The following is a 22,962-nucleotide window of genomic DNA, read 5'->3' as shown; positions in this document are numbered from 1 at the left end:
ACTGAAATGAAATTAGATTTTGATTCCATTATGTTCTATTCTAGATTAAAAGCTAATATAAGAGCTACTTTAATGATATCATATCACAATTTGAGTTACCGAAGCAATTAAATGTGGCACTAGTGATTGAGTAGAAGTTACATAAAGTGTAAAATATACCATTGTTAGGAATCCAGCATCAATGATGGCGAGGAGATTGCTAAAAAATTTGTGTTATTGAGATCGTCCACGTCATACTATAACTTTTTTTGGATGAAGAAAAGTTTTAGTGTAGGAAGAAATATATAAACCATTTACATGACCCAATGATTAGGCTGGATTTATTTAGGCAAGAGATCAAGTACCTAAAAGGTAACTAAATATGAAGGATAGGAGGGCACGGCATTGTGAGAAGTGTATTAAAGGTGGTACACATACTAGTAAGGATGAGGTGTAGGGATGAATGAGAACTCCAAAGCAAATTAAGAAAAGGAAGAGGGCAAGAATTCCTTAAAGCATGTGTGACAAATGGGCAAGCCCTTTGAATCAAGATACCAATCATGGAAAATGACACTATGGTACAAAAGAAGTGAATTGGGACTACAAGAAAAAAAATCTCAAAAGAGAGATCATGGACAATGTTTTCATCACCACGAGACACAATCACTAGGTTAGCTACGGTGGTTTCATCACATTCTTGAAGTATTTGTTTTGGATACTAGTAAGTACCAACCAATAAAGTTGCATTAATAATCGTATGTGGTTAAGCCTTTTGCATTACTAGAATTAGCAATGACCCCGAGCGCAATCGGTATGTGACACATGTCACGTGTGGATGAGAGAAGAAAGGGCATAATAAAAAATACTCAAACTATCATACAATTGACTTGCACATGTGGGTGGGCTCAAAACATTTATCGACACATTGAACCACTAAAAGATTAGGTAGCAAAAAGAAAGATAGATATATTACCGCCTTTGAAGAAGCCAAATTTTGTTGTGTTTTGTGAATCCTTTCTTGTGCAATCCTAAGAAATAAATGTGAGGGCTTTTTTGAGCCTTAAGCATGTGCTTGAAAACTTTTTCATGTCTATAATCTCAATGTGAAGTGATCCTTCCTCAATAAGGAGGAGCATGTATGTCATTTGTAGCTTGTCTTAAAGAAACTTCATAAGGAAGTAGTTTTGGAATTTTTCTTACTATTTCCAATTGGACTATTGAAAAGCAGCATTGTTAACAATTTATTGAAGACGTATTTCCCGCAAACCCAACATTTGATTCCACCATTGTGTATGTTCTCTAATGTAGTAAGTTGCACATTCATTCCATCTATGACTAGAGAGAACCTCACGACTAAGTTATTTTCAGATTTTTGTTGTTTCAAGTGGTTTATTATTGTATACAATGCATGGTTTGTCCTTTTTTTGAATCTTCACAAGTATAACATTCATTTTAGAGGCATTGACCTTACCTTACTATAGATACAAATGTTTTCCATACACTTTGTAAGCATTTGGGCATCTACTAAAGTATTTTCAAAAAGCACTACATCATTTGCTTATAAAAAAAGCATAATAACTATATTCCCAATATTAACTTCTTCAATGACTTTTTTCTTTACAAACTAGTCGACAATTTGTTCCTATTCATCCATGCTTAAACCAAAAAGAGTTGGTGAGCGTGGGCATCCTTGGTTAACACCAATAGTGTTCGTAAAAAAATCTAAAGTTCCATTACCCACACACGCACACACACACTAAATTCAAGAAATTACAACCATACATTCACTTGGAAGTTGGAACCTTGAATGCTTCTCCAAAGATGCTCATGAGGCTCCATATCAAAAGCTTTTCTGAAGTCCATGAAGCAATAATATAGTCATTTGCCTTTCAAATGACTTTCTTCCATTAGCACTAGGAGAGTGACAATGTGATCAATAGTGTTATGGTGTTTTCAAAAACCAACGTTCTTGTAAGCCCTCTTACAATTCCTTATTATCAGCCCATGTTCTCAACTTAGCTTCCATTATACATCTAGAGTTCGTCTAGACAAAAGAGATTTTGATTTGTGAAATTCATGAAATGTAAATATGGATGGAATTTCATGACAAATGTTTGAATATTTTTTATTTGTGATGCTTCATTCCAAGGTAATTGGTTGGCAATAGAAGGGACTGGTTTCAAATCTCGACTTTTATGTCTTTGTTACACTATGTATCACTTCACCTAAACTACATGCACATCAATGTATTGAGCTAAGGAACATGTGAATCTCTAAACTATTTCATATTATTATGTTATTGATACTAGGTCATGAATTCACCACCAAATCTCCAAATAATTCATATAGTTGCCAATAATATGAAGTCTAGACCTTTACATATATCCCAAATTTGCCAAATAAATAAAGTAGAAGGCAATCATGATGTGTACACTATAGACATGACCAATTGATTTCGAGTTAAAATACTTCGGCAATGACCAATATTCTCAAGATTGAAAATCCATGGAAAAAGAGATATTGTCACACTACATCAAATATATGGTAGACCAGATTGGTCATATGTGCAATAGATCCATACAAAAAACAAGGGTCAATTGTTTTCCTAATCCCAATCACATGGAGATAATTTCTCCCAGTTGTCCATCAAGAAAAGTTGTTTATAATTATTAAAAAAGAAGAGCAAAAACACATCGATGATAAATCAACCAACACAAAACCATAAACATGCAAGGACCCTTGAATATGCATTCAATGATAAAATTACTTCCCAAGTAATGCTATTGGCCCAACATTTAATTGGTTCAAAACATGACAAACATCCCCAATCTTCCAACCATGCATTTTCAAACTGATTTTGAAAAGACAGTAAAGACTAGGTAATGTGTTGGAGACTCATAAAAAGAACATAAAATGTCGCTAGATATGGAAAACATCAACAACCTGTTTGATGAATTAGAAAGGATTGATGCAATAAAATTTCTATTTCTCTCCACAATTACAATTTGGTTCCAAATCATTCCACTTAAACCAATACAGCAAATATCGTGCAATCCTCCCTTCATTGCTTTCCTTGTTCTAGAGCTCTAGAAGGGCATTCTAAATACAAATCTCTACTTCAATATATTGAGGTCCAACAATAAATAATGTTGTTTGGTATATTCTTCCATCGCATCTTCTTCAATATGTGTAAGTGCAAAAATACATACGGTGAGGGTTGGTGGTGTTACATGGATCTTCAATATATCAAAGTCCAACAATAGATATCAGTGGTTAGTCTGTTCTTCCATGAATTTTCTTCAATATATTGAAATCCAACAACAAACGATTGTGGTTAGTATAGTCTTCTATAAATGCTCTGTTTTCTATTTGTTCCCCTGTATCTCTTTGTCATTTTCCATGAGTTGCATATATATTACTCATGCATACATATGAGGAAGCATCATTTTCATTCAACTTTACTGAATGCTCAAAGATCCATTGACCGAGCCTCACATTTCCCCATTTCCGGCAAGCGCCCAACAAGGCCAGCCATAATTGGTTACGATGAGAAGGTGCAACCTTCTCTATGACATAAACTGCCTTCTCGAAATGCCCCGCTCTTCCAAAAAGATCGATCATGCAAGTGTAGTGTTCTAAGCTTGGGGTGAGACCATAACCATTAGTCATAAGATCGAAATAGAGCTTCCCTTCCTCCACCAGACCTGCATGACTGCAGGCTATGAGAAGAACAATAAAAGTGACTGCATCTGGCATTATACCTTCGGCAGCCATTTTAGTAAATGATGAAAACACCCCTTTCGCCTCCCCAAGTTCGGCATAACCTGCAAGTAATGCAGTCCAAGAGAATGTGTCTGTTACCTTGAGTTTATCGAACACTTCCCTTGTTTTTCCAATACGACCACATTTCACATACCTGTCCACGAATGCATTGTCAAACATCACATACTTTCCCAAGAGCCCTTGCCTATTAGCTTCAATATGTATTTCTTCCATTTGAGTCGACTCTATGGTTCCAAAGGATTTCAAGATAGAGGATACAGTGACCACATCTGAGTAACGACCCTCAGTGTCCTGCATGTTGTCAACACACAAGAGACATCTGTCACTGAGACCATACCGAGCATAGCCTGTAATCAATGCCGTCCAAGAGATAGCATCCCTTACCGGAAGGGTATCGAACACTTCTTGAGCTTTTGCCAATGCACCGCACTTGGCATACATATCCACCAGTGCATTGCCAAGAACAATATCCTTTTCTACGAGTCCTTGATTGCTCACTTCAGCATGTATTTGTTTTCCCTTTTGGAGCAACCCTATGCAGCCACAAGCTTTCAACATTGAAGCAAAAGTCACAGCATTCGGAGAGATGCCCTCATCTTGCATTCTTCCAAAGCATGTCAAAGCATCATTGCCAAGCCCATGTTGACCATAGCCATCAATGAGTGCAGTCCAAGAGACTGCATCTCTTACCAGGAGACCATCAAAAACCTCCTGTGCTTTTGAAAGCTTACCACATTTTGCATACATGTCTACCAAAGCAGTACCAAGAACAATACCAGTTTTCTCTGATGGGATACAATTCATAAGCTCATCGTGTATCTCTTCTCCTTTGTCAATTGCTCGTATGCTACCACAAGCTTTCAAGATGGAGAGAAAAGTGACAGAATCTGGTGAGATGCCTTCGTCTCGCATCTCAGCAAAGCAAAAGAGAGCTTCATTGTAAAGTCCGTGTTGGATATACCCACCAATCAATGCATTCCAAGACACTACATTGTGAACAGGAAGCTCATCGAACACTTCTTTAGCTTTTGAAAGAACCCCGCATTTTGCATACATATTGACAACAGCATTCCCGAGCATGACATTACTGGCCAATAATTTCCGTTTACACACCTCAGCATGTATTTCTCGCCCTTTCTCAGTTGCTTTTATGCTCCCACAAACTTTTAAAATGCAAGCAAAGGTGATAGCATCAGGTGAAAATCCCTCATCTTGCATCTCTGCAAAGCAATGAAGGGCTTCTACATGGAGCTTATGTTGAGTATACCCCGAAATGAGTGTATTCCAAGACACTAAATCCCGAGCAGGAAGCTTATCAAAAACATCTCGTGCTTTTGCTAGTGCACCACATTTTGCATACATACCCACCAAAGCATTGCTAAGTACACTATTCTTTTCTAGCAATCCATGCATTTTCATGACCTCGGCATGTATTTCTTCACCTTTTCTCATTGCTCCAATATTTCCACAAGCTCTCAAAACACAAGAAAATGTGACTGAGTCCGGTTTCAAATCATCTTCTTGCATTCTTTTATAGAGATTCAAGGCTTCTTCACACAACCCATGTTGCACATATCCACTAATCAATGCATTCCATGTGACGACATTCCGGATTTGAACTGGGATGTTATTGAACACTTGTTGTGCTTTGGAGAGTGCATTACATCTTGCATACATGGTAATCATGGCAGAGGCTACATAGGTATCAGTATGAAGAAACCCTCTTTGGGCAATATGTTCGTATATATGATTCCCTTTCGATAGGTCCTTGTATTTACCACAAGCTTTTATGGTAGATAAAAGGGCAGCATGGTCTTGAAAATGCGGTTCTTCTACAGTTTTTGCATAGATAAGACTTCTTCTTGATAATTCCTCTTGAACCCATTGAGGGTTAAGGAAGCTTTGAATGTACAGAGTTTCCCCTGCTTTTCTATGGATGAAATCAGAGCCCTTCTGGTATAGAACAAAACAGTGTACTGAGATAAAAAAACAGAGTATAACAACAACAACAAAAACAGACTCTAACAAAAAGAAAACAGAGTATGGTAGAAACAGAGTAATCAATTCCCGACTATACTACCTTTTTGTTTTGAAGATGGGTGAATTGAGAAGGATCTTTGAAGAATTCTTTCCACGCGAAATCCATATCCTGGCATGCCATTCCTACACAATTACATCATCACTTGTATAGGTCTAAAATCTTTGTCATTATAAAAGGCTTCAATATTTGGCTCTTTTTTTACCTGAAAATCATTCTACTGCCACTACCCCCGATAAATGGCTCTCCTCTCTCCCGGATTGTTTCTTTTTTTCTTTTTTTTCCAAAAAAAAAACTCCTTCCATTAGTTATAAAATTTTACAAATGAGACGATTATGTACAAATCCCTCTCCGGGATTGTTTCAATTATAACATAGTATTATTTTGCATAATATTGAAACTACTCTAATCCAACCATGTAGATGTAAACGTACAATGAGTCTCATTTGGACTCCAAGCTATTTGAAGCAAATGCTAAAAAGAACCTTGCCTATAGTTTGTTTGTGATTAGGATTACATCACAATTAACTTCTTTGACCTAAGTGGGTCAGTCGATAATTTCTTTAGGTTGAATCATCATCAATTAGTCTGAGCTAATTAGGTGGTACCATAATTAATTACTTGTATCTAATTAGGTTGCTTCTAATAATTAACTTGTTTAATCAAATCAGATTGTATCATTATTTAAAAATTATTTTATCTAATTGGGCTAATAAACACAACTTGTCCAATAAGGGACATGTAACCAAAATCGTAATTTTGCATGATTAGAGGATAGGACTAGAGAAACCTAGAAAATATCAAGAAAAGGTAGGGTGTTTAAATCATGGCCCTTTAAAGTAGTAAGCCGATTAGTGTAAGGACATTCATGGGCCAATTTGTAAACCCATGAGGCACATTACAGCATTTTGTAACATTCATGTATTAGGATTAACCAACATCAACTACTTCTATCTATCTTCTCTTGTATTTGCTTCATTATGTAGTTATAGGATAATGCACTACTTGACCGCTTAGGTTGTACTATTTAATCCTCAAGGATCATATTGTGGGTGGCCCATGCAACAACTCTTTCTTTTAAAGAGCATGGACCTTCAAAAATAGAACTATTTCATAGCATAATGTTGGATTTGCTCTATGTCCTACACTCGCCCGTTTAATCAGGATGAAACTTTGATGCTGAATGGTGGGATTTATGAACTACATCCAAAACCTTTTATATTTTGCATTAGATTCATTCTTAACTCAATACATGTGTATTCAACCATTCCATCCATATGAACAATTTTGCACTCTCTCAAGATCCATAATTTGAACCCATGTTCAACGAATTCAACTATCATTGTAATACAATTACACACATGACATATGTTAAGCCCATTGTGACACTTTTGGTTACAAGCTCTTGTTGCACATAAAGGATATTAGAGTATAATTGTATTCCAACTAAGATATTGTAAATAGACGTGACCCGCCCCCCACTTACAAGATTTCCATTCCACAACCATCCAATGAACTCAAATGCTACATGTAATGCAAAGAAATGTTGAGTGTTCCAAGTCTAAAAGTATATGAGACACAAATGTGACAATAGAATTGCTCAAATAGAGATTATGATTGTGAAAATAGGAATAAATTGCCAATATCTACCCCCCTCGACGATTCTTTCCTCCATAGGTGGAGTTTGTTTTACCTTATGACAGAGTGGGGGCTCTACTTTTCCCCCTGCTATCTTACCCTCCACTAGATTGTATCATTATATGCTTTGTATACACTTATTGGATTGGTAATGGAAACTATGGTATAGTTTTGGAAAAAGAAAAAGGAATGAATTGGCAATGAATCTCACAAATAACACATATAACTTCTCTTTGAGGGCATGTCAAGGAAAACTATGCGTTACTTTACATATCATCCCTTCTTTTTTTGCATAAGACAAAATGTAGGTGCTTTTAAGATCAAGATGAGGACAAGGGTGTTCCATGACTAGTTCAAAGTCATATAGAAATGCAAGCTTGCACATATGATGAGTAATCCATTAGCCATAGAGCCGTTGATAAGCCTTGTTAAGTGTGAGGTCAAAGAGTAAGGGCCCATGCAATACTCACATCAAAGACCAATTCAAAGGTGCACTAAGATCACATGTGAGTGGCACACCGTCAACGGCCAAATGCAAGATGGGCATTGAGTGGTGCACCGTCATGATATTTATGGGCACCTCTGGGAGGCATAGAATCGAGAGTTGGGTCTCTCTCTCTCTCTCTATGTGTGTGTTTGTGGGTGTGTCTCCCTGAGTCGGCGGCTATGAAGCCTCCATCAAAGAAAAGGTTTGGAAGCTAAAAGTCAAGATTCAAGACCAATGACTTTCGTGACTTGACTTTTGTGTGTCCAAAGAAAACAGCTCTCTCTCTCTCTCTCTCTCTCTCTATATATATATATATACAGACACACACACACACAAATTCTTCGTCTTCCATCTCTTTGCTTTCCCAGGCTTCACAGGCGTTTCCTTCCTTTGCCCCCTCCTTCCCCTGCCTGGTTTCCTTTCGTCTCCATCGCCACCATGGTAAATTTCTTTCTGACCTATAAGCTGCTGCTTCTTCTTCGTTTGTCTTCTGTCTTGTATAATGTTTTCTAGGACATACTTAAGAATTGTCGTAAGTCTCTGTTCTCTATTATTTTTGTTTAGGGTTTTGAGATTTCGAAACATCTCCGTAGAAAGATATCTGTCTGATTTTTTGTGTGTATCTGATGGCGCAAAGATGTGAGATCTGTTGTCACAGTTTTGTTTATGTGGATTCTGATTGTATGCAGATATAAGATGGATGTGAAATTAGAAGGAATATACCTATATTTCATTGTTCTAAATGTGATACTTTGCCCAAATTTTCATATTTGGAGAGATGATACCATAAGGCATGTATACATGATGTGATTGATGAACCATACATATGATTCACATGATGTGATGCACAGATCGAACATATGATTTTCACGATGTGATGGTTCATGTAGAGATAATGATGCTATATGCCCGTTTAGATATAATAATGTTGTTTGCCAGTGTATACATCATGATGTGAGGGGGTGTGCAAAGACGATGGTACGAGTCATATGTTCATCTTAATGGCATGGATCATGTGAAGATGATGTCATTGATCATGCACAAAGGCTAAATCAAAACTACTTCAGGAATCATAACCACCATGGAGAGAGGATTGTAGGTTATTGTTAAGTCATTAGTGGATATCTGTAGGATATTTGGAGAGATGATGTAATAGATCGTGTATAATGCTATGGAAGTTGCTGACGAAAGAAATATTAGATGAGTTTATTGCATCTCAGAGAGATCATTCATGGTGATTATTAGTAAGAAAAGATAATTAATGCAACTCTACCTATATCTCCTGTTTCAGAGTATTTAAAAGGAATGGATTTGTGGCCAAAAGTTTCTGATGCATGGGAGGGGAAGTCCAAAGTTCGTTATATTTAAATATGATCCTGGGCCAGTATGGAGGCTTGAGAGTATTATGAACAATGAAGACACCACACTTATGTGTGAATTAAGCTTCAATTTGTATTCTCATTGGTACATTATGGTCTTGTAATTCCCAGAACAAGCGAAGAATTGTAGCATTTGTGTATGAAAGCTGTATTTCTCATATGAGTATATTAAACTATGCCAAAGTGTACAGGGGAGAGGTATACCTTGTGTGGGCATGTGGATGTGTTATTCCAAAAGGATAGGATGATTTTATTTATCTTTCAAACAATGCATTTTGCCTTATCCTAACTACATATGAACACCGTGTCTTGTGTAATTATCAGTTATTTGTCTTTAAGCATAGTTTATTTGACCAAGACTCCATTTATTGTTTTTGGAAGGCAAATAAATAATTAGCAATCATGTTTATAGTTTGTTACTATTTGTTTTTTTTATCTCTACTAAAATTTATCTTGGTTGATTCATCAAGTTTGCAAATTAGCATTATTACAACGTCACATTGTGCTTTGTGCATTGTGTCTTTTTTTATTTTACCAAATTTTTTCTAATGGAATCTTCATTTATGCAATGTGAATAGACGACCTCCAAGCGATTGGCTAACATGAAGAGTGCAAAGTTCCAAAAGAATATCCATAAGAGAGGAGCTGTGCCCGAGACAACAATTAAGAAGGGTGGCAACTATCCTGTTGGACCTTTCGTTCTTGGATTGTTTATTTTTGTAGTCATTGGCTCAGGTAAAATTTGAAAAGTATGCAACATTGAGATTTTAGTATGACTTATGGCGCTGAAACTTTCAAATGCTATACAATATTCAAGCAACATAATGATCACCCTGGAAAAACTCTCAAGGAATATGATATTTGAGAAACTAATATCAGTAAGAAGCTTTAATGGAAAGCAATAATATTCGAGCAATTAAATTTTGCTTGGGAAGTTGAGTAGAATATTTGAATTGTGAGCAATTGGTGTCGCAAGGAGAAAAATAAGTTGATTATGTCTCTGCATTTTGCAGCCATATTGCAAATCATAAGGACTGCATCCAGTGGTGGCTTGGCATAATGTGGACGTGCAATGCCATTACTCGAGGTTTATTATACAGAGGATTCACTCTTTAATTGGAAAAAGTAATATTTAATTGAGGCTTTATTTTTGCTGACTTTTCGCTTCTGAAATGATGAACGATTCATTTATTCATGCTTTGTTGAATATGTTAAACTACCTTATATCTTGGGATATGTATCATATGTTGGAGACATTAACAAGGATTTTTTAAAGGGCTTGAATGATATTAAGTTTTCATTCTTTTAAGTTCCTCTGTGTTACAACTGCAAATTCTATCTAAAGGGTTTCAAGGAAATTTAATAACTGTTATTATGCAATTTCAATTTTCTTGCAAGTGAAATGCCGACTTTAAGTTGTTATGATGAGGGATGTGCACATGAATGCAGGAATATTATTGAACGTTTAAACATTCACTTACCCAACATGTAGGGGTGTAAAGTTTAAACCACATAGTGTCATTCCAAACTACCTCCCTCTTTATGCTACCATGTATTGGAGTCACCCCCACATTATATCACCAAACCCATCTTCTATGCATATACCCTTGCCTAAAGTACTCTTGTGATGCAGTAAGAAAAAAAATGTTTTGATCTGTATATGATCGTGACTCGTAATTTGGAGCTTTAATTGGCATTTTAAAGGTTTCAATACAACTCTTATGACAATGTTTGTAGGGACAATTTATGTCGATTTGCACAAAGGTTCTAGCTTGTTGAGAAACATGAAAATGGATTGAGGTGGATGATGTGCATCTTAGTAGACATTGTCTCTAAGAAGACAATGATACTTTGTGAGCCAAATAATCCAATACAAAGGTATAAAATCCACTTTTAGAAGTCACCACTTATGAGAAAACAAATAGATGATAGTTGGATATTGCAAAATCAAGAGCTTCAAGTTGGCTATTTTTTTGTCACATATGAACTTATGATTTCTATTCTTTCTATTTTTAGTGTTAGGTGTGTTTCAATGAGGAATTGTTGGATTGATCTCCTTGAGCTCTGAATATTCATAACATCAAATTAAATCTTTTCACGCATTAGAGAATTGGGCTTATGTGTGCATATATCATATTTTGATGTTTGGGCAATGTCCATCATGATGATTTGAGTTTCACATTTGAGTCTCTTTTGCTTTGGAGGAGCACCATGTGAGATATGAATGTTTGCCTATGCTTGCATGTTCTTCCAAATTCTCTTCTTTATATATGCTTTAATGGTGTTCTATCATCAAATGTGAATGACAACCTTGTGAGCTCCATGGCCTTACCTACATAATCACCTTGTTATTGACATTAGTGTTAGATCCTTGGTGGTTGTGCTTCATGCATCAATTGTATTGAGTTGCCAACGTAATGTTTTTGGAAACTCTTGGGGTTATCATGTGATGTTGATAAAGAAAGGGTGCCTACCTATGGCTTAAAGCACATTTCATGTTACACGAACCCAACTCTTATGGAGTAAGCCTTCATGGATGATGGTAAGGCATTTATATAATTTGATCTTATCATTTGTGATAACATTAAATTCCTTTACAACATATCATGTGATCTCTTGTCACTAGATTAAAAACCATATGCTTCTATATTATGAGTTTATCTAACCCTTGGTACACATACCTTAGTAGGATTAGAGTTATGACCAGAGAACTCTTAGTAGATGCTAACAATGGCATCAACTTAATCTTCAATATGTCATCCATGAAAAGGTTCAACATCCCTTCTTGCATATAAACCCTTTGAAAGTACAAATAAAATTTATTAGCAAGAGTTTTATTCGTAGCATATTGAATTGAATAATTTAGCTTATTCCCTAAATGGAACCGACAATTTCATTTCCCTTTACAACATGTGATGTGATGATATGTTAACATATCAAAATATGTTTTCTTGTAAACATGGAACTTACCAAGCTACCATCAATATTTATCACTCAAAAAGCCAATATGCACGAGTCGCCTGTGTAAGACATGACCAAACATTCATATGAAAGTCACCCCATTTTTTTCTTGCATTTTCATGTTTTTGAGTTGTGGATTTCCAAGAGGTTTCTCTCAAAGCAACTTCTTGCCAAGTAAGGAGAGGTTTCTTAACACTCAAATCGATGATACATGTTGAGAAAGATCATAAAACTTAACTAGCATGTGAATTTACCCAAAAGGCACATTCAACTAGATTTTGAGGCCAAGAGTTTGGACATTGCTACTTTGACGTGATGTTAGAGATCAACCCATGGAGGGGGGTGTACCTAGCTACTGTGAAGAAAATGAAGCCACTTACATTCCCAAAATTGGCGAGAGTTCCCACATGCTCGATGTGCTTACTATTATGGTAGTTTGTCTTTGGAATGGTGAAATCTCACATGTGTAGGATGTCTTGTTGTGATGGTTCATCCTTGGTCTTGGCAACCATATTTGTTTTATAGGGGTTTCTTCCTCCAAAAAGAACTTGCATATATTTAGAGCCCCTATGATCAACATTCCTTAGATGATGGTTCATTGAGCCTTATTCTTTCTAATATAATGAAGTAGACATGCTAGAAGGTTTTGATTTGGAGGTATAATGACTCATTCATAGCCACACCAACGATACAATATAGAAGTACACATAATAACCAAATACATTAGAGGAGCAATTAAGGATTTTACTTAAAATATTCACAACATTATCTTATTGTTTGCCTATTTCATCCTTCATGTCATTATCTTCCTTAATGTCTAGTCTTGATGCTTTTGATTTTGTCAAATTTGTATTGGTTTTCAAGTAAAGTTTCTAGAAATTTGATGCATGAGCTAAACATAAACATATGTGCCAAAAATTGGCTCTGCGAACTTCCAAACCATGACATTTTATTGTTCCCCAACACAATTGTCCTAAACCAACATTCAATCCCCATTCTTGATCAAACACTCTTGGATACATGTCTTACGCTTCAATGTGCCTTCTTCAAGCACTTTACAAATCTTTTGTCGTCTCTTCAACTGATGCTACAACCTATAAATGTCATATTTGAACAACCAAAATATCTTCTTGGGCTATTTCTTGTGAGTCTACAATTTTATAGGACTGCCAAGACTTACTACATCATTTGATTGCATTATTGATTTTGGCCAATCATGAGTTTGCACATATCCAGAATTATGTGATGGCAAGGAGACTCGATCACAAAACGATTTGCATGCATTCACATAAATTGTGCACTGTCACTCAAATGAGGACATCGATCAATCCACCAAGGGCTTGGTAAACTATTGAAATGTGGAAATTCAAAGAAAAGCAAGAGGTCGGAAACCATATGAAAGACGAGCATGAAGAGCAAAGGAAGAGGGACCACGAAGGTTGAAGGCAAAGCTCCGAACTATGTACGATCCTTTATAACTTAGCTTTAGATAGAGAAGTTGTGGGCACCATCCCTATGTAGACCATTGTGACCTTAAAGGAAATATGAGCATGTTGTGTTTTCCTTTGTATGTCCACTATGAGAAGGCTAAATTGGACCTATGGGATGAAATGAACATATCACCTTCCTAAGAAGGGGGGTGGTTATGCAATAAAAAACCTCTCTATTTGAAAATGATGCTTGCACATATGTACACACCCATATCGGTGGAGAATCGAGTATGCCACTTAATATATGATGTACATTCAACTCAAAGAGAATGGATATATTGCATCAGGTGTCCATTTACTATATGACAATAGGGATAGAACATCAATCAATAAACACGGTGAATCAAATGCGCGAAACCAACTACATGGACGATAACATTAAAAAATATAAATCACAACAATCGAGAATGTAAAGCATTCCAATAGCGGGGCAATCGATTCACATTGAGGGATGACACATGATTCTGGACGGGGGGGGGGGGGAGGTGCACGAGCTTTGTATGTCGCCTCACCCAAGTGAGCCCCAAATCATGGTGCAACAACAACACATATGTCCGCCTGGCCTGGCCCACCCGAATGAGGCCTAGGCCCTAAACTAGGGGTGCAAGGTGAGCATAGTATGAACCATACGTACCATACGGCCATTCGCATTCGAGAATGCTTCAACCATTCGGGTATGGTACACACCCTCGAAGTATGGTAAATACCATACTTTATACTTTTGTATTCATTGTTTATTATAAGGTAAGAAAAATTTTAAGGTAAAAAGTGTAAAAAAAAAACATAAAGAATGTTTTGATAACATACGCATTCGGTTTGGATTCGTATGAAAAAGAATGTTTCCCGATTCATTCGAGTATATTAAGTACTATGGGTGAGCGTGCAACAACGCATATGTATGTCCGCCCGCCCATATAATGGGCGGCCTATTGCTTGTCTTCTTCGTTTGCTTCCTTCCTTCCTCAAGAGTACACAGTACACAGCACAATGGCGGAGCAGACATGGCAGTTGCAAAGGGGAAGAAGAAAAGCTTCCTTCCATCATGCTCCATGGCCGTCTCCCTCCCCTGCAAAAACAAACAAACAAACAAACAAACAAACAAACAAACAAACAAACAAACCAACCTCTCCACAAATCGCGCCCCTGTCAGTATTCTCTCCCTTTCTCTCTCTGTCTCTCCTTTTGTTTCTTTCTCTCTTCATGTTTTTTCTTTCTCGATTTACTCTAAAACCCCAGGGTTTTGTTTCTGCGTTGCTTCTATAGATAAATGATTCACATTTACCGGTATTCCCCCCAGTTTCTGTATTTCTTCTCTTGTATCTTAAAAGAATGATAATACTGCCACGGCGTAAGCTTTCAAATGATAGTGGGGAGAGAGAGCAGTCCAATGAATCAGGCTTTTTATTTATTTGTGCTTGGCATGTATAACAAGATTATATTAGAAAATGAACGATACAGACATGGATATTCCTGGAGAGGCAATCGCTCACCAAAAGGCTCAAAATTTCCATATGTGAAACAATTTCTCCTGCAAAAGGAGCTTAATTCAAAATTCATGGACAAGCTGTTAGTGAAGGATGAGAACGATGATAGATGGCATGGACGACAAGATTATATTAAAAAATGAATGATACACATGTGATTATGCCTGGAGAGGCAATCACTCACTAAAAGGCCCAAATTTCCATATGTGAAACAATTTCTCCTGCGAAAGAAGCTCAATTTAAAATTCACAGCCAAGCGTTTGGTGAAGGATGAGAATGATGATTGATGGTGATGCCTAGAAGAAGAAGAAAACGAAGAAGTAAGCAGACAAAGGGGAGGTGGGAATCGTTTTCCTAGTCTGCTTCATGATGAACTCCATGTTTACTTATATGTGGATCTCAAAGCAACAAACATAATCACAAGGTGCTCAGCGTCTCTCTGTCTCTCTCCCTCTTAAACAAAAATGAGACTTCCTGCAATATCTTTGGTCCACAGAAATAAAGCACCACCAACATTGACCTGCAGCCTTGAAGAAATATTGCAGTAACAGAACAAGCATCAGCACCAACGCCCCCTCTATGTCATTAGCCTTGCAGGTTTTCTACTAACTCCAACAATCTTTAGTTTCTCAAAACCCAAAACCAACCAAAACCAAGAGTTACCAAAACTCAAAATCCAAAATCCAGGAGACCTCCAAACCTTCATAGTTTTGTGTTCTTGTATACTACTGCTGCTGCTGCTATGCCATCTTCATCCGAAAGCCATTCTGAGTATAGCAGCAATGCCAATGTGATCTAGTGTCTTTGCAGTGCTTGTAAATCAACCATCACACGGTTTCAAGGATTCCTCTCAGTTGAATCAATCTCTTGACACGTTTAAAGGTTGTTTCTCAGCGAACAGGTGTTCTAGACATGCAGAAATTTCTGTCTTGCTTTTCCTGTTTTGTAAATGTTGGAAAAGGATTTTCTTCTCTTTGCTTTTGAGCTCGTGTTTTCTCATCAACATATTTAATGGCTCCATGCATGTACATCACAAACGAGGGTTTGGCTTTATTTTGATGTGGGTTTTCTCGAACTCAGGTTTGGGATTCTCAAATGGGTGAAGGAGGCTTTTCAACTTGTATGGTTTTTCAAGAGTCTGCTGTCCATTATTTGGTAACAGTACATGATAGGGAAAGAAAGTTAGAAGTCCGGAATGTCTGAACAAGACACCAGTACTATGTATTGCGATCTAGTGGAGAGAGTAGGAAGGGAAGTCTAGAAGAATCTCCCAAAGAGGATGTAATATTCATACTTGGTATGAATATGTATTTATATTTTTCCACGAGCAATATCTAGTATATCATATATATACCTGGGCTATATTGGAATAGGGATTGTTGCATCTATGCCTATATCATGTGATTGTTGCTCTTTAGCATACCAACATTGATTATCTCTGTGTTTTGCAAGTTGTTTTGATGGTATAAGTGCCAAGCTTGATTACCTTCATTTACAGAGCTCCCAAAGTCATGGTGGATGCTTGCCACTTTTCGTGATTATTGGGGCTGTTCCTATTTCAGTCTGAATTAGATCATGGGGCACCGATACTTTGCTCCTGCTCCCTATCGTTCGGGCAATCATCAATACTAAATTCTCTCAAAACCTGTCATGTTGTTTACCTTCTAAAGACTCACTTTCCAGGTTTCTACTATGTAGAGAAGAGTCTGTGTCACAAGTGTTTCAAATAGCCACAATTTGGTTTGTGGCTCTTGGAACCATATATATATGCACATTGTCTATCAAAAGCACCTATGGCTGCTTATCCACGAGAAATTTGAGCATTGGCAGCCTTCCGAAAGGAGAACTGAGGCCTTGTGAATGTTACTTCTAGGTGTGTGTAGGATTTTGCATATGCCATCTATTCCTCTCCATGGAAGAATTATGGTTCTGATCTCGTTACCCATGATTGAATGGTGTTAAACACCATCATTTTAGTTCTGTCAAGGTTTAATGACAAACTTTTGTCTGTACAAAGTTATTTAAAAGTGTTTAGATGTCATTGTAGTGCCCGAGGAGAGTCAGAGATCAGCACAATGTCATTAGTATATGTAATGTCTGCATGGCTATACCTGCTAAGCATGCTCCCGAACCGCAAAATTTCTCTATTTAATGTGATATCTCATCAACATAGAGACTGAAGAGAGTGAGTGATAATGGGCATCCTTGTTTTACTCTGATTGTACCAGCCACTGCCTCCCACAACCTGATGGGAGATTGAGCTTTTCCTCACAAAGATTCTTACTGCACATAGATTCCCCATTGCATTCCTACGGGAACACGAAGGGCGCTTCTATCTGGTGCATGAGGCAACCATGCGGTACTAGCTTTTTAGAAATCCACAAAGCTCTGGTAATTCCTTTCCTTATGGGCTCTGCCCTCCAGGATAAGAGCTCAAAAGGTGAATATGTGAATCCCTCACAAAAGCCAGCCTATCCAGTTGACCGGCAGCCAGGATTGAGCCATATAGTTTAGCCAATTAATGACCAAGCATGATTGTCTTATAATTGCTTAATATCATGGGGTCTCCTCTCTTGAAGATTGGTACAATGGTTTGTTTTGTCGAGCCATTAGGGAATCCTTCACACTTAGCTCTATTAAAGATTTGTTCTACCGGCAGAAACGAAGTGGTACAGGCTGTTATTGATCAATGGCATTTCTTACATTTTATGGCATAACAAACATAGATTCAAATGGATGTGAGCCATATGGGTTTGGGCTGCTTGACATTCCATACTCTTTTACTTCCTTGTCTCAGGGACAAGCAATACACTTGTGCTTCCAACGTTGTGAAATAAGATATCTTCTTCTTTCTCACAATGTGTTGGAAGGGCCCTCTCGTTTGTGTATGCAAATCCTCCAAGTTATTTGGCTTGCAAGCATATTCTTGTATCATGACATTCCTCATCATGCCAACAGTTTGGTGTGGCTTTACAATTTTTGGGCAAATTGCCGGTTATGTGGAGAAAGCCATTCGCCACTGCGTAATGCGATGAATTTGACAATCCTTTGTGTGACTTCCTGTAGGGTGCAAAAGGATCCAAATTTAGCATGACATCGTTTACTCCACAAATATACACATCGATTGTATCTGGGATAAATTGATATTTAGCCAGCCCACTCTTATTCTTAGCATATACTTAGTTTGTGCATCCATGCTTCCTGAATGAGCTTGTTTGACCCCCTAAGGAATGGAAACGGGAACAAATTAATCATATACTTGGTCAAATAGCACATACAACAGCTCTTTCAGAGTTGGTGAAAGGTATTTGGGGAGGTAAAAGAAAAAGTTGGTTATTTCCTACTTCTTCCTTATGTTCCATTCATCTAGAAACAAGATATAAATATGTGTGCATGTCTTTCTTAAAAGATTTGTCACTGTTGATTACTCATTAATGATTGCCATTTGCTGCATACAACATGCCATTGTTCGGTTCAAACTTGGGCTCCAGTGTTTATGGCTAGACTATTCATCATCGCCACCTCAACCTTGTACTTTTATCTCATCTGTTGGTTCCGATGGAGAGTATAGATATGCCTCATACTGGGTATGATTTTCTCATTCCTTTCACTCATTTTATTCTAACATCTTGTGGATTTTCATGCTCATTATTAAATTGACCATTGGCATTCCTCATGTGGGATGGGAATAGTGAAATATCTCAATGCAAGAAGTTTGAAAGGCAACAATTAACCCACACAAGGTTTTAAGGTTCTTTCTCTACTGAAGGTTTCAACCAACATGGTTCAATCTATTCTAGGTATGCAGAAGTTTTTGTTTTGGTTTTGTTGCTTCATAAATGCTAGAAATTGCTTTTCTTTCTTTGCTTTCTCAATTTCCTCAACTCATTTAATCAAATAGTGGATGTACATGTTATGATGGATGACCTCCAGTTCTTCTGTCCAGCTCTCAACAAGAAGTAGAATTGCTTGGTTTGTCAAAAAAAACAAGGTGCACTTGTTTGTTGATATTTTGAATAGTTAGAAAGGTTGACAATAGGGGTTAACTGTTATACATATGAATCTCATTTACTTACAACTAGCAATGGGCCTGGTTTGGTTTTGGTTTAGTTCGGTTTCTTTGCCTTGAAACCAAAACAAACTGAACCAAACCATTTATATAAAATAAAAACCAAACCAAACTGTTTATGAACTTTCAAACCATTAAACCAAACTATTTAAACCAAAATTGTTTAGGGAAAAGTTGAATCCAAACCGAGCCATTTAATAAAAAGTTTAAACCTAACCACATTTTAACCAAACTAATTAAAAAATTAACTAAATAAAAATACACTAAATTAAATAAGAATTTATGTTTAATTAATTAATTAAATAAATAAGCATTAATTAAGCCATTAGATTAAATAAAAATTTAAGTTAAGTGAATTAAATCAATAAAAAACATTAATTAAACCATTAAGTTACATAAACATTTAAGGGAGATAAAAAAGTTAGCCCAAAAACCTATAAACCTTTAAACCAAACCACTTAAACCTATAAACCGATAAACCCCAGTTTCAGAACCAAACCGAACTAAAACCGAACCGTTTATTAATAATTAAAACCAAACCAAACCATTTAATTATTTTGGAACTTATAAACCTTTAAACGATAGCTTAACGGTTCGGTTCAGTTTGAGCCGAAACCGGGCCCATTGCTACTTACACTATTCTAACTATGGTCACACTCAACACTTACTTAACTAGGTTCACACATTCTTACTGTGTTCTCACCAAAGCTTTCATAGGATACACATTAAGTGTAAACAAACCCCCCTGAAGTGAAAGGTGTGATCTTGAATGTGATCACTATCCAGGTGTTGGAAGAATACCCAATTCCTTGCGAAAATATTCAAACTTTCCTCTGGATAGAGCCTTTGTAAAAATGACGGCAACATTTTCTTGAGTTTGTACGTACGCCAAGTTTCTCTCATTAGCATGGAATTGCTCCCTCACATAATGATATTGCACTTCAATGTGTTTTGTTCATGTGTGGAAGATGGGATTTCTTGCAACAGCCAAGGCACTTCAACTGTCTGTAAATATACAAGTAGGAGATGATTGCTCACGTGTCTAATCGAACCATAATCTCTTGAGCCAAACACACTCTACTGTAACATTGAATGCTGCACTCAGCTTCATAACTTGATGTTGCCATTGTTGGCTGCTTCTTACTGAGCCAGGAAACACAAGAAATGGTGATCATGAAACAATTGCCACTGTGTGAGACATGAGTGTTGTAGCAGCCAGCCCCTTCACTATCAATGAAGGTTGACATAACGGAAAATTGGCTTGGTTGCTTGCAAGTTGCCACTTTGTTCCAGGGTTGTGCATAAACTTGTTTAATTGCAAAACTGCATATTGAATGCCAGGTTGCGTGTTGCACAAAAATATCAAACAGACTACAGCTTGTTGGTATAAGAGTACATCAGTTGGTTCTCCTTTATCTTGATAAGAGAATATGAGTGGAGATTATCTTGGAGTCTTCAAACCTAAATCATTGTAGGAGCCTCTTGACGTACTTCCGTTGATTCGCAAAAATATTCCCCCAACAATAATGAATTGAATGCTAAGGTAGTAATGGAGATGACTGAGATTTGTAAGTTCAAATGTCTAATTAAGATCAACTTTGAAATCTGCAATTTCTTGCTCATTAGGTCCTGTGATTAGCAAATCATCAACATAAAGCACAACAATTAGTAATTTTTCTCCATCCTCTCGGACATAGAGAGTGTTTTCGGTTGGGCTATTCACAAAACCAAGTCAAAGAAGGTGAACATGGATCTTTGCATTCCGCATTCGAGCTGCTTGCTTCAAGACATACAAAGCTTTAAGGAGCCTCCAAACTTTAGTTTCGCACCTATAATGACAAAATTGGGAGGTTGAGTTACTAAACCTTGTTGGGATTAAAGGCCCTTTACGTTTCTCTAAATAAATTAGATAAACGTTTTTCTATCATTTAATATTTTCTAATTTTTTGTTAGAGTTGTACAATCTCGTTTTCAGAATTGTACAAATTCTAAAAAATGTTTTATAATTTGAATGGAATCCTTGGACAAGATTCCCACTTAGCATTAAATAGGTATTTAAGAGGTCATGACTCAGTTGTCCCATCAATATTTAAAGCTCTTCTTATTAGAGCATATTCCATGTATCTTGGATAACACATTAATATGTGTGTGTGCACTCCTAGTTATTTTTTATTTTGTAGGCTGAACACCTTTCCACATTCAATGGTATACTCAATCAACTTCAAGATATATTATTGCATATCTTTGACAACAAAATGAAGGCAATCTTCTTACTCATGATAGTATTGCGTAAACGTACATGTGTGTGCTACTCGAGTAGAACCACATGGGATCTTGGACTAGGGAGGGATGCAAGGACTAGGAGGGCACAGACATAAGGAATTCGAAGACTCAAAAGAGTCAAAATTTGCCATGGGTGAAAAGATTCGAGGAGTCGAAACCTCATAGTAGTTGAAAGATAGGGGGAGTCAAAGGCTTCAATGAGTTGAAAGCTCCCACAAGTCGAAAGATTGGGATTCGAAAGCTCCCACGAGTCAAAAGCTCAGAGGAGTTAAAAGCTCCCATGAGTCGAAAGCTACCGCTAGTTGAAAGCTACCGCTAGTTGAAAGCTCCTGCAAGTCGAAAGCTCCTGCAAGTCGAAAGCGTGGAGTCGAAGGCTCCCACGAGTTGAAAGAAATGACGAGTTGAAGGGAGCAACAAGTTCCCCTCCTTTCACCTCTCACTCTTACGTAGTAGAACAACAATTAACTCTCAACTTAGGCTTAAAACATACGACTAATATAATGAGCTCGAGATTAAAGGGTTTTACACAATATTGAGATCAAAAGAAGCTTTTTGTAGGCTTTTGTTGACCCTCAAGTTGTTACAAGGAGCGCGAGCAACTTAACATAATAGTGTATATGATATAAGAGGAGGAAAAGAGTTGGAGATATTAGGAGTACTAATGTGAGGGGAGAGAGAGAGAGAGAAAACTTAAGAAATATTGACTAAGAGAAAAAAATTCTCTCTAGAGTCAACTCCTCAGTGCAAAGGTCATTTACAACATGGGTGTGGGTTTATATAGGGAGAGAGGGAATAATGAGTTAGTGACAGGTAGTGGAGTGATATGCAATTAAGTGGGGGTGGGCTATGTGTGAAGTCAATTTTTGCTCGTAAGAAAAGACCGTGGTAAATACATCAGATGCTAAGGTGTATAAGAATAAAGCACAATGTGAAAAGTTCAAAAGTTAAAAGAAGAATGAAATTGAAGGAATATGAAGTTAGAGGCGTTTTCCAAAAGTAGAAAAACCAAAAAAAGAAAAGAAAAGAAGAAAACGCAGGAAAAAGGCAGAAAAGCAAGTTAGAGAAAAAAGCTCATAACTTCTTAATCTTTTATCCAAATTTCAAAAGAAAAGATTCAGAAGAAAGCTAACAAAGAGAGTTTTCTTTTATGATAAATTTGGAAACATAAAACAGAAATAATGATATGAAAAAGGCATCACATAAACTCGAGCATATGTAAAAAGAAAAGAAAAGAAAAAAGCAAGAATAACGCAACTAAAAACCTATAAATATGAAGGTATTCTTAGCAATTGGGAGGAGGAAGGAGGGATAGAAGATCTACAAGAGAAGAAAAATGATGAGGAGAGAGAAAAATGATAGAGAAGAGAAGAG

At 36.9% G+C, this 22,962-nt stretch overlaps 2 protein-coding genes across 2 annotated transcripts; one reads left to right on the top strand and one right to left on the bottom strand.

Annotated features, from left to right (window-relative positions):
• Window positions 1-2,944: 2,944 nt before the first annotated feature.
• LOC147850205 (pentatricopeptide repeat-containing protein At2g03380, mitochondrial-like) lies at window positions 2,945-5,973 on the bottom strand. The gene is made up of 2 exons (XM_087336619.1): window positions 5,843-5,973; window positions 2,945-5,715 (listed from the first exon to the last, which is right to left on the bottom strand). The coding sequence occupies exons 1-2, from the start codon at window positions 5,921-5,923 to the stop codon at window positions 3,370-3,372; spliced, it is 2,427 nt and encodes an 808-aa protein (XP_087192745.1). The 5' UTR covers window positions 5,924-5,973; the 3' UTR covers window positions 2,945-3,369.
• A 2,269-nt stretch (window positions 5,974-8,242) lies between these two features.
• LOC147850204 (uncharacterized) lies at window positions 8,243-10,690 on the top strand. The gene is made up of 3 exons (XM_087336864.1): window positions 8,243-8,366; window positions 9,883-10,039; window positions 10,318-10,690. The coding sequence occupies exons 1-3, from the start codon at window positions 8,364-8,366 to the stop codon at window positions 10,362-10,364; spliced, it is 207 nt and encodes a 68-aa protein (XP_087192990.1). The 5' UTR covers window positions 8,243-8,363; the 3' UTR covers window positions 10,365-10,690.
• Window positions 10,691-22,962: the final 12,272 nt, after the last annotated feature.

Source organism: Azolla caroliniana, unplaced genomic scaffold (assembly GCF_043228905.1).
Source record: "Azolla caroliniana isolate FFs.n. ecotype wild unplaced genomic scaffold, voAzoCaro1.0.p SCAF_21, whole genome shotgun sequence".
Classification (NCBI taxonomy): domain Eukaryota; kingdom Viridiplantae; phylum Streptophyta; class Polypodiopsida; order Salviniales; family Salviniaceae; genus Azolla; species Azolla caroliniana.
This window is presented reverse-complemented; position numbering and strand designations above follow the sequence as displayed.